The following is a 12,503-nucleotide window of genomic DNA, read 5'->3' on the forward strand; positions in this document are numbered from 1 at the left end:
AGATCAAATCGATTTACTAATGTAATACCCTAATAAGTTACAAAAATATATTTCAATTAAAGAAATAATTGAAACAAGGGTTCGAACTTCTTGATTGGATTATTGATGAGAAATGAATTTTCTAACATTTGACTACGTATCATTGAATAATTTATTAGCACACTTGAGAGACATTTCATAAATCGAACAACTTATTAGGGGTAGACATAAATACTAAATTGAACTAATTCAATTTTCGGTGTCAATTTTTCGATGCAATATCAGTTCTTCCCTCAAATAATTCGATCTGATGTTCGATGCAAGGATCACGATTTCGCGATGCATTGAATATTCGAAGTTTCATTAAATAAAATCAAAAAAATATTTTACATTTTAAATTATATTAATAATATATTTTGAGTTTTGAACCTAACACAATTTAATTCGAGTAATTTACATAAATAATATATTATATAACTTTATTTTCTGATTATAACATATCTCTTACTCCTACACATTTCAGTTTTTCTTACCACAAAATTATTATTTTTTAATATAATTATAATACAAATTTAGTAATGATTTCTCAGAGTTTCACTTCTTTCTTTTCGATAAATCACTATTACAATCAAACCACCAACTTTGTACATTTAATACAAAATTTTGATATAACCTTAATACATTTTATTAGAACTTTCACCTAATATATGACAAAACATTCTTAATACAAATATAATATAAGTCTTGTATGTGAATTTCAAGCGTTTGGATACTATTTAAATTAAAATTTACATCGTTTAAAATGTATTATATTTGTTCTGAATAATTACTAACGAATTTATAATATATAATATTGAAATTGAGTTGTATTATAACTGCAGTTTATATTTATATATATAATATTAGCACAACTTTAATATTTTGAGAGTTTTTCTTTCCGTAACACCACTACCAAACCACCGATTGTTTATATTTAATACAGTTTTAATATAACTTTATACATTTTCTTAAGAACTTCACCTAATATACAATTTAAATACAATTTTACTATATATTTATATCAAATGGTTATTAAAGCTAAAATATGTCTATATGATAATAAAAATAAATTAACACTTGAAAGCGTAATTAATCAAATAACATATATATTATATAAGAATTTCCTTTAATATTACCAAAACTCATTTCAATCCCCTAATTCCTAACTCAAACAAAACAAGACTCACAACCTATTTTGACTCCTTCTTTTGTTTTCTAGGAGTCTTAAGTCATTAGTTTCAATTCGATAAAGGACTTTTTCATTTCCACGAAAGTCGTTCCCAAATAATAAGTTGGCTTCGTCCCTGATCACGAGGTCTTCTGTTTCACTCTCAGTAACTCAATCGCGGCAAACTGATTAACTCCTGATAATTGTTCGCTAGTATAGTAATTAGTACTTTTTAAGTTCGATATACAAAATTATAATCATTTAAATAGATATAACATTTATTTTAACATCAATTATTATTTTTTAATAATTTTATTCTTATTATATATAATTTTATTAATTGACACAAAATATACAAAAATACATATGCTAAGTTAGTTTTTTATGACGTGCCAACTAAATGGAAATGAGGAAAATAACTAATATTGCAAAATCGTAGTTTAGGAGATAATTTAATACTTATATAATTTAATTAATAGTGGTGTAGGATCTTTGTAAAAATGGCCCTTTTTATAATAACCTTATCAAATATTAATTATTTTAGTTTACAGTATTCCCAATTTTATTGCTAGTTCATTATTTTCATAAAATAATAAATTCTTTATTGTTATAAAACCAGATACAGAAATAGTATAGGTTAATATTTTGATCAAATATTTTAAACTTTTATATATTACAATATTTTCTGGTAATTATAGTAATTTACATTGAAAGATCCGCGCATATTTGATTTTCATTAGACAAAAATTATTGATGCATTATCCTTCTTTATTTTTGAATTATTGAAACATAAATACTATTTAAGATTTTAAATTTTAATAATTTCGTTATTTTTACATTAGAAAATTAGGTTTTTCTTTTTGCTTTTTTTTTTCTAACATCCAAATAAACGTATACTCCCTCTGTCCCAATTTACATGACACCCTTTATGTTTTGAGAGTCAAACAGTTTAAGTTTGATAGAAATTTGCGCATAAAATCTTCAATTTATTTGAAATGAAGTTTATATATTTGTAAACTACTTAAAAAGTGCTATTAGTAACAATAATTAATAATTCAAATTGTTTAAAAGATCTATGAATAATTTACGGTCAAAGAGAGATTTGTTTCATTCTTGAAATCCGAAAAATGACATTTAAAATGCGACGAAGATAGTATCAGTCTCTACATAAGTTTTAAAATATCTCGATACGAACGAGGCGTTTATAGTGAGGTGTGATGGTACAATTGGCCGGCCATATATCAACATCACATAAGACTCATTCGGCAAGGCCTAACAATTATATGCTCCAAATATTATCTTTTTTTATGTATATATATATATATATACATATAACTTAGTGTACATTAACAGGAAAATATACAATAATCAAAACTACTATATTTTTCACTCTAACAAACAACATGTTTGGAACAATTTCTGAAGAGATTGAAGTTCATGTGCCAGCAAATGAAGCTTGGAAAATCTATGGCACTATTCAACTAGCACATATTGTAGTTAAAGAGCTTCCGAATATCGTTCATAACGTCGATATACTTGAAGGTGATGGTGGTGTTGATTCAGTCCTCAGAGTAACATTTCCACCAGGAACACCACTTTTGACATCTCACAAAGAGAAATTTGTTGTTATTGATGATGATAAGAGGGTGAAAATAGCTCAAGTGGTGGAAGGTGGACTTCTTGATCTTGGATTTACACTTTATAAAGTTAAGTTTGAAGTCATAGAGAAAGGTAAAGAAACATGTATCACAAAATCAACAATTGAGTATGAAGTCAAGGAAGAAGCAATAGCTAATGCCTCATTTGTTAGTATTCAACCCTTTGTGGCCATAATGAATGTGGTTGCAAAGTGTCTAACTCAAGGCAAAGATGGTCAAGCTTCCACCTAATTGGAGAGGCGAATCCAAGATTCAGAAGACTATGATGAATTATACGTATGTATACTTAGTTCGAGCAAAAATCATATATACCCAAAAAACTCGTCTTTATCTTACTCTAGTCCGACTTTGATGAAGAGTTTGGTCAATGGTTGAAGCTTTATTTGTATTTCAATGAAAAAGAATTGGGAAATAAACATATTAGGTGAATTTTGTTTATTATTGATGCTACTATAGTTTCTAGTATTTTGACAAATTTGTGTTTCTTTCTGTTTAGGGGTTGGTCATGTACAATGTATTATGCAACACAATTGGTTCCATATTTGTGTGTGTAGATTGTGTTAATCTATGAAAAGAACATACTCAAGTGGTTAAGCCAGTAAGATTCAAATATCATATGGTTAAATAGGGGAAAAAAAGTGAGTATGATAGCTTATGAACGATCAATATGCAATAATATTAAATCTCATAAGGATTTAAATTTCACTCTATTAAATAGTCGATATCGAAATGGTTTAGTTGAGATGTGCACTCTATCTTTCTTCTCATCTTCTACATAATTGAATTCAAAAACCATGGAGGATTTGCCTTGATCGGAATCCAATTCAATAACAATAGGAAATCCATTTTTCAAACCATCCAATTTATTGAAGTCCACTGATCTGACTGATCTCGATTCACGATGAATAGACCTAATATGAGGAAGTAAAGTGCCTATGTACCAAAATGGTCTCTATTCATACGATTTGAACCCAACTGGTTAAGGGTACGAGAATCTCAACCATCCGACTAGACCTTTGGTGGTGAACCCATTTCTCCACTTATGATCTTCTTGTAGCTCTTTTCATTTCATCAATCTAGACACAAGCCTAAAGCTATATGCTTAATTCTAGCATAGTTTGCTACTTTCTTCTTCATTGATAAAAGTTGAAGAAAAACCATGATTCATCCCTATATTCTTCATTGATAAGATCTAACAGTAAGAGGGGCCTAGCCTTCCCCAAAACCTTTCTTTGTCCCCATATTCTTCATTGACAAGACACTCCCAGGAATTCTCAGATATTGACCATAAAGGACCGAGTTCAACCCGTGTACCATTGACGCTCGAGAATTTCTAGGTTATTAAAAAAAGGGGGGTGGGGGGTGGGGGGGAGGGGGATAGGCAAGAACTTGCTGAATGGTTCATAGATTTTCTTCAAGGTATATTACACAAATGATATCACAAAAGTTGTCAAATGCATGTAGCTTAAATCCATTTACTAATTACACCAATCTTTTAAAGGCACATACTGGAAGAGTACCATCAATGATTCAGACCTAAAGCTTAACTGAATAAAAGTATTTCCAGTCATACTTTCCCTTCCACTCACATAGTCATACACTTCATCCAGAGGTCATGTAAATGATAGCAAAATCCTGTCAAAGAAGGTGGTCAACCATGTTATATAATAGCCATGACATGTTCTATCTGCAAAGGTAGCAAAACTTTAAGGAGTGATCTGGTTATACTTTATGCAAAGACGAGAAGAGAACACATTATTTGGAATTTTATGAAGATGGGGTTGGAAAACAAGTTCGGAGCACTTTCCCAAATTTGGAATCCAAATCCAAGTTGGATTTGGAGATTTTATAACCAAACACTGGTATTGAAATAAGGTTAATAATTCTCAAGGCATAAATCATCTTGACGTTATAATTCACACATAACTAGAAAGTGAACCAAACTACCACTTAGCACTTCCTGTGTGGACAGAGGAGATTATAACACAAGCACATAAAAGAATAAATCCTTATCCATTTATTCAGGAAATAGAGGGGGAAAGAGAGAGAAAAAAGTTTGAGGGAGCGGTAAACAAACCTTGGACTTAATTTGTGGCAGGAAGATATACTCTTATGGTGTCTTTCACGGCCAGTTTCCTCCTACACGTAGGACATTTTCCCTGAGCAGCAATGGATGCTTTAATGCACGCCTTGCAGAAAATGTGACCACATTTCGTTGACATCTCCTCAACTAATGGACCCATGCACACTGGACAGCTGAATGTAGGCTCTTTTGGTGGTGCTGGTATTGCACTTCTAAGATCAACTCTCTGGCATGGGGAACAAAATTAATTTTCGAAACTTGAGATGGTAGATCGATAAAATATATTCTTTTAAATAAAGAACAAGATATAGTACATGGACTGTACCTTTGGGCAGCTATGTCCTTCTAGGTCTATGTGATTATCACCATTGTTTGTTGCTTGATTTGTAGAGACTCTTCTATGCCTGTTGCGACTGTTACCCCTAGAAGCACGGTCCTCTGCAATAGCCATGCTCCAACCAAAGTCAATCATAAAGGGTAATGGAAGAAATAACTCAAGCAAAGCTTTCCATGCAAATGGACTAACACAAAAGTACATCAGGTCAAGCACTTCTGATGCAAAATTAATTAGAACACCATACATGCCATAGCTCAAATACCTTGTGTATATTCTGTTATCTACACACTCCTCCTCCTCCCAACCATTAGAGGATTAGAAAAAGAAAATACTCTAAAGAAAGTTCAGTTGATACTGGCGAAGTATTATGTCACTTTAAGATTCATTTTAATCCTGAAGAATTAATAAAATCCTCCATTCCATCAGAACAGACACTCCTTGAGTGCACAAATTTCGTACATTGAATTGGAATCCTCAAAGAAAGAGACGATTATCATAGGTCCAGGAAAGATCATCTTGCTCCACCCATAAAGAGAATACTATAATTACAATCACATATCTACTTAACCATTAAAAAAGAAAACAAAGAGGTTACTCTAAGCAATTCTAGTCAGATAATTCCTATCTAAAGCAAATAAAAAAGTTCTATAGCTAAACACAAACAAATAACCTGCAGGTGTAACAGGCTTAAGAGAAGAATAAATTACCAGAATCCACATCAAGCACAATAACCCGTCCTTGATTCCTTCTGGAGTTGTTCTTAGCCTAATGAAAAATGAGAAGATATCTAACATATTAGACTTGATGTGAAACATCAGCCGTAATCACAAACATGATGTACCACTAAACAATCTTAACAAAAGAAAATAGAATAGTATGGGGAAGTACATACTGCTGCAAACGCCCTAGGGGATGATATAATCACATCATCATCAAGTGCCTCAACATCAATTGCTCCAGCTGTCAAAGAGGCACCTCTTCGTCCTTGTGGTGTATCCCCAGACACAACATGAATAGGATCTCCTTCCTGAATTCTGTTCTCAGCTGGCGGTGCAGCATTTAGATCCACATTTAGAACAGTATTTCTTCTCGACTGGGACCTTGTACGCCTAATTGGTTGTGCACTACTTTCTTGGGAACTCATGCTTTGCTCAGTCGTGATCCCAAGGGTTATCTTCGACAGTATAATTCCTAAGATGTCAAGTGAAATTATATATCAAGAATAGGGAAAGACAGATAAATTTGAAGTTATGATAGGGTTTTATTTTCATCATAATGCAAGGGACAAGAACTAGCAGTAATTCAAGTATCTTTGATTTACTAAATACACTTCTGCAGAAACGCTTAAAGTTGACTTTTAACATACACCATGGCGAGAAGCAGAAATGAATAGACTTGCAAACTGCAAGTTGCATGCTTTCATGATTTTTTTTTTGATTTTTTTTAACGGCAAGGGAAACCCGCAGCCGCTACCCTTTTGGGTGCGCACAGGGTAAAACCCCGCTCCTATGCAGTAGCTCGCAAACCACATAGGAGAGGTAACCCCACTAAGCAAGCCTGGTGCGACGAGCTCGACCCAAAAGGCAAACCCCTTGCTTTCGCTGGCAAGGGGTTTCGAACTTGAGACCTCCAACATGGAAGTCCCAAGCTCAAACCACTGGGTCACCCCGAAGGGTGCTTTCATGTATTTTTAGCTAAGTAGAAGTTAAATCGGGCTGCAATCAATGGAAAGGAAAGCACGGGCATCGAAAGTTTGATACCAACGAGACAGTATCTCAAGAATCCTTCACACTCCATCTGCCAACCTTCGTCAAGCTCTACAGCTTAATACTAAGCTCCGTACAACAGAATCAAATAGCTTCTTCTTTTTATAACTTTTGAGTTTGAAAAGTTATCCGGTTTAACCATAGCCCATTCAAGTTCCAAAATTGAATCTTACACATAGTTAAAAGAAGACCCAGAAAACAAAATTAACTTCCACATTGTAACCTAAAACCTTGTTATGTCCTCTTTACTTCTGTATTTCCCGTTAAACTGATTTTAATGTGTGTTACTCGAGCTGAGGATTTTCCAGAAACAACCTCTCTACCTCCACAAGATACGGGTGAGGCCTGCACACATTCGACCTCCCCAAACCACGCTTATGGGACTAGACTGGGTTTGGTTTGTTGTTGTTTGTTGTTGTTATTGTTATATTGTAACCTCAAAACCAATATCAACAGTGTGAAAGCAGAGAGTGGACACTCCCTTTATATCAAATTGTTCAAACAAAAACTCACCAATTTGGCAAAAAATTACCAGAAACTACACAACTTAAATCTAGTGGGTTGATTGTATAAATCCAGTGTATCCATTACACTCCATTAGTCCCTATTCAGAGGATTCATCACAATTTGATAAATTTCAGACTGAATATCAAATCTACAGAAACTCTCATTTACTTTGTGATGCTCGAAAGGAACCACACAACTTATATCAACTCAATACGCTTCAATCCCAAACTAGTGTGTTGTCTATATAAATTCAGTGTATCCGTTCCACACTATTTAATTGTTTTTTTTATAAACACAGTGTCCAGGCCAGCTTGCATGCACTCCACAGGATACTTATCTACTCCCACCTGCATCAAGTGCCAGGTACACAATTTGACTGTTTCTAGACTTAATGTCAAATCTATCAAAACCTTCATTTATTTCATGATGCTCGAAAAGAAACAACACAACTTAAATCAACTCAACCCGCTTCAATCCCAAACTAGTGTGTTGGCTATATAAATTCAACATATACACTCCACCCTATTTTTATTTTTTTTAATAATCCTAGTGCCCAAGCCAAATTTCACCTACCTCGACTAATTCCATAAGATACCTATCAACTCCCACCAGCAACAAGTACCGCGTACACAATTTGACCATTTTTAGCTGAATGTTTAATCTACGGATCCCCCCCCCCCTCCTCCTAGTTTAAGCTGATCCAAAGTAAACCTAGCCACACATAACAGAACTGTAGCAACAACAACCAGTCCGCTATCTATCTATTCATACTTAATAACAACAATTTCAGTATATATATAACAAACAATGGAAGCAAAAATATGAATTTTTCATCACAACACAAACATATACACGAAAATTTAGCAGATCACAACACAAGACTGTAAAATAAACCGATTAAACATTTAAAAATAAAAAAACGAAGAACACAAAACAAGTTAATCGATAATTTCAAAGGAATTAAAGGATCCAAATGAGAATCGAACCTGAACTTGTTCAAAACTGCAAAAAAATTCAACAACCCAAAAACATTTATTAGGGTTTTATAGAGAGAGGGGAGAGAGTGAATTTGAAATTCAAAATACTGTGTAACACAAACTTTTTGTTACAAATAAGGAAATACCATTTTTAATTGCACCGTTTGCGGGCGGGCGGACGGGGCGGATTATAATTTGTAAGATATTATGATTTGAAATATATTTTTATTTATTTTTACTTGTTTATTTAAATTTAGTATTATTCTTTATTCTTTAGAAAAATAATGATAAATATGTATATTTTATTATAATAATTATTCTTTCTGTTTTATAAAGAATAATATGGTTTGACTTGGCACAGAGTTTAAATACATAAAGAAAACTTTTGAATTTTGTGATCCTAAATTAAAATTAAATTAAATGTATAAAATCGTCCTTTGATCTTGTGGCATTAAATGGAGGTATTAGTTCTTGAAAAATAATTTGGAAATAAGTAATTAAAGTTGAAAGTAATTGTGTAGTTATACTTGCATAGTTGCATTAAGCCATTAAACATACATATAAAAATTTTATGCATTGTTGGGTTTGGTGTATTAAAAATTGTATGCATAGCATAAAAATATTGTAACAATCCTAAAAATCGAATAAATAGGTACTTAAGGTGATTTAATTATTTTTAAAAAAATCTGAAATTTTAAGGGTATAATGATCCTTTCACGTATTAATTAAAATAAATCAGATTTTTTATTAAGTTAATTAAATTCCATTTTGGCTAAGTCTTGAATTTTGTCTCCTAATCCTAATAACTCTCTCACACACGTTCACCATCTCTCTCTCACGTTCTCAATCTCTCTCCCACACGTTATTCTGCAAAAACAACTTCAAAAACAGAAAATACATCAAGAGTTATTCACATTTGAAGAACTCACAAGAAATTTTAAGAAAAACAAAGTAATCAAAACGTAAAGGCAAGGAGAAGATTTTTGGGCAGCAACTTCACGTTTGATCAAGCAAATTAAGGTATGGGTTTCTTCTCTCTTGGTTCCTTTCCCAAGAGGCCCCTTATGATTCAAACTATTCACCTCGAAACTAAGGTTGTTTCCTGTTGCATGTCCCTGTCACTAGCTCCCTATGATCTATGTTGGGTATTCTTGTTGGTAGAATTTAGGGATACTGTGTTTGTAGTGATAATCTCGTTTCGAGTATGTGTTCATGATTATGTGTTTACATTTTGTGTTTTTCGGAAATATGAATGTAAATACGTATGTATTTGTGCAAGATTGTGATCATGACTTTGAGTCTTTCTTTAGCATGTTAATAGCATAGAGATTACTCGTGTTTTATGTGCAATTAGAAGCTCTTAAAATCGTGATGTTCATATGGTTGAAATGCTAGAAATTCTAGTTAAGACAAATGACCAAATCATATGTTTAACTTGTTTTAAGAATCCCAACGAACGACTAAGAAAGAGGTGATCAAATGTCCCGTAAAATGATGTATATAAATGTGTAACAAAGTTCCAGAATCTGAAAATCGGCTGCATGTGATTTCTGGAAATATTGGGCATCTGAAAATAAAAAAAAAATAGGTGAGGTCTGTAGGGATCAAACCCCAGACCTCACTAAAGCATACCTTAATAAATTAAATAAAAAGGGGTTTGCTAAGTGGGACTCGAACTGGGGCTGGGTTTACAGCAAAACTCGACAGAAAAAGGGTAAAAAATATGTTGTTGTGGGGTTTCGATCCCACGACGCGGAGGATACCCCAAGCAGGCAATTAAAAATAAGTGAGGCGCACGAATTCGAACCCGTGTGCCCTTAGCCGAATTTTTCTGCTTAAAACGTATATATATAAATGAGAGGAGTGGGATTCGAACCCACATCCTCTAGGTAGTTAGCGAAGGAGAAGAGAAAAAAAAAGGGGGGGGTTGTGGGGAATCGATCCCACAACTCCCGACCAGTAGCGAAAGTGAGAAGCAAAAGGGGGGGAAATTTATTAAGGGAAAAGCATGGGGCCGTGGGGAATCAACCCCGCGCCCCTCAGTAACTGTCGAGCTGAAACGTAACAAGAAAAAAATCAGGAGGTTGTGGGGGTTTGAACCCACAACCTCTTGTTTAGGCAAGAATGGGTAATAAGAGACCAATAAAATTTAAAGAGGGATTGTGGGGGTTCGAACCCCCAACCCTTCGGTTAACTAAGAGTAAAATTAAATTAGAAAATTAATCCCTTCATGTAAATGTTGAGATTTAATTTAGAATTCTAATTAAAATAGAAAATTAATCATTTCATGTAAATGTTGAGATTTAATTGAGAGAAATAATGTTATGAATATTAGAAATAAAATCAATGAAAAACATAAATGATATCCAAGTGATTCAAGATTTGAGTTTTCGTGCCTAAACTTCCGTATTGATACATAAGTCATACGTGAGTAAAATATCCAAGAGTAATGCCATCTACTTAGATCAAAAATCAAGATCTTGGCATATATACAAGATACATAAGTCTTGTAACACATAATCTTAGGGAAGTAAGAATCACCTAGCGAACTATGAATGAAGCCTCATGGCTTGTATGTATAGACACATAAGTCTAACATACGTTCAAAAATAAGTGAACCTAAGATGTACGTAATGAAATGATGAACCTTAGGAGGGTTAAGTACGAGTGTAAGATACACTAAATGGCCAAGTGCATTGGCATATGATGATATGAACTATGAATTGAAAAAACGAACATTCACGTAATAAGAGGTGAGTAACTATGAAAAACAAGGGTGCTAAAAATGAAGAATGTGGTGACAACATGATATGAGGCTAATGTATATGATGAGAGCAATCTCAAATGAGTCTAAGTAAATGTTACCAATATGTACTCACCAACGAGCGTGTAAGATAATGAAGAGACCAGTCTCTATGAACACTATAATGAAAGTATTGAGTTTAACACACTTAATACTAATGATGAGATGAGAAATCATCTAATGAGCTATGTTGTCCTCATACTAGAAGCCGGCTTCCATGACGTATGAGTTGAATGTAATGGAACTTTATACTGAACACCGATAGGCTAGCTATGAGCGGTGATGCCTTCTTTCGGAAAGGGCGAAGGTTCACGTAACTCTCATGAGATGAGACTGTCCGGCTTGCCGGGTATGGGTCTCCATACATCTCCTAGTCTTTAAACCTATACTGCCAATATAGGGATCTAGCGGGGTTAAATTCCCATATACGCTAGCATGTTATTGAGTCACTTTGGCCGGTGATTCCACCTTTTTTCAGTGTGGGGGAGACACTGAATTTCATGATACTCACATGATCTATGTCGGTTAAAGTTAAAGTTCCCAATGAATGAATGTGGCTAGCCTCAAATGAATTATATAAAGAAATGAATGATACCGAAGGTGTTAGGATAGGATAATCAAGAGGTGAGCTAGACTCAGGTAATGACATTAGGTTATTCCTGATCATTGCACAACAAACCCGATGAAAGTCTTAAACTACATCCTAGGTTTAGCTGGTGTTCACACTAGCCTATGAATGAATGAAATGAAGTATGTATGAATGAATGAAACAGACTCTGTGTTTGCTAATGAAGACTCCCTAGTTGAGGTCGCATATGTTGAGCCCTCATTTTGGAAAGTCTTAATGTCAAGTCCATGATAATAAGGTCTCGTGGTGTAACGACCTGTTTAGTCGTTTTGAGCAGCAGATTTTATTTCTGGAAAAACTGGCTGAGACGACGGATCCCACGACGGACCGTCATGGGCACGACGGACCGTCGAGGGGGTCTCGTTCCAAAACACTTAGAATTCTGAAAATTGGGTACTGAAATCGACTCTCTGAACTTCGCGACGAAATGGCAGGACGGACCGTCGCAGGCATGACGGGCCGTCACAGAACTTTTACTAAAATCTAGTCTCTGAGCTTTGTGACGGACCTGCAGGACGGACCGTCACAGTCGTGACGGACCGTCACAGGCTCCGTAAG

General features: G+C 34.1%; 2 protein-coding genes across 2 annotated transcripts; one reads left to right on the plus strand and one right to left on the minus strand.

The window, feature by feature from the left end:
• The first annotated feature begins 2,589 nt into the window (after positions 1–2,589).
• LOC107021951 (S-norcoclaurine synthase-like) lies at positions 2,590–3,075 on the plus strand. The gene has a single exon (XM_015222662.1). It carries the CDS (start codon positions 2,590–2,592, stop codon positions 3,073–3,075), a length of 486 nt encoding a protein of 161 aa, XP_015078148.1.
• Positions 3,076–4,233: 1,158 nt separating this feature from the next.
• LOC107021377 (E3 ubiquitin-protein ligase RNF4) lies at positions 4,234–8,669 on the minus strand. Its single transcript, XM_015222023.2, has 6 exons — positions 8,524–8,669; positions 6,157–6,455; positions 5,972–6,029; positions 5,253–5,365; positions 4,922–5,153; positions 4,234–4,479 (listed from the first exon to the last, which is right to left on the minus strand). The coding sequence occupies exons 2-5, from the start codon at positions 6,406–6,408 to the stop codon at positions 4,929–4,931; spliced, it is 648 nt and encodes a 215-aa protein (XP_015077509.1). The 5' UTR covers positions 6,409–6,455; positions 8,524–8,669; the 3' UTR covers positions 4,234–4,479; positions 4,922–4,928.
• Between the last annotated feature and the right edge of the window lie 3,834 nt (positions 8,670–12,503).

This window comes from Solanum pennellii, chromosome 6 (assembly GCF_001406875.1).
Source record: "Solanum pennellii chromosome 6, SPENNV200".
NCBI classification, from domain to species: domain Eukaryota; kingdom Viridiplantae; phylum Streptophyta; class Magnoliopsida; order Solanales; family Solanaceae; genus Solanum; species Solanum pennellii.

What these genes read in the sequence shown, in the direction of transcription:
- LOC107021951 (XM_015222662.1), top strand. Translation starts at nt 2,590, where the DNA reads ATGTTTGGAACAATTTCTGAAGAGATTGAAGTTCATGTGCCAGCAAAT.
- LOC107021377 (XM_015222023.2), bottom strand. Translation starts at nt 6,408, where the DNA reads ATGAGTTCCCAAGAAAGTAGTGCACAACCAATTAGGCGTACAAGGTCC. An exon ending in TGTGCTTGATGTGGATTCTG is followed by an intron (nt 5,366 to 5,971) that starts GTAATTTATTCT and finishes TGGCTATTGCAG; the next exon opens with AGGACCGTGCTTCTAGGGGT. An exon ending in AAGGACATAGCTGCCCAAAG is followed by an intron (nt 5,154 to 5,252) that starts GTACAGTCCATG and finishes TCCCCATGCCAG; the next exon opens with AGAGTTGATCTTAGAAGTGC.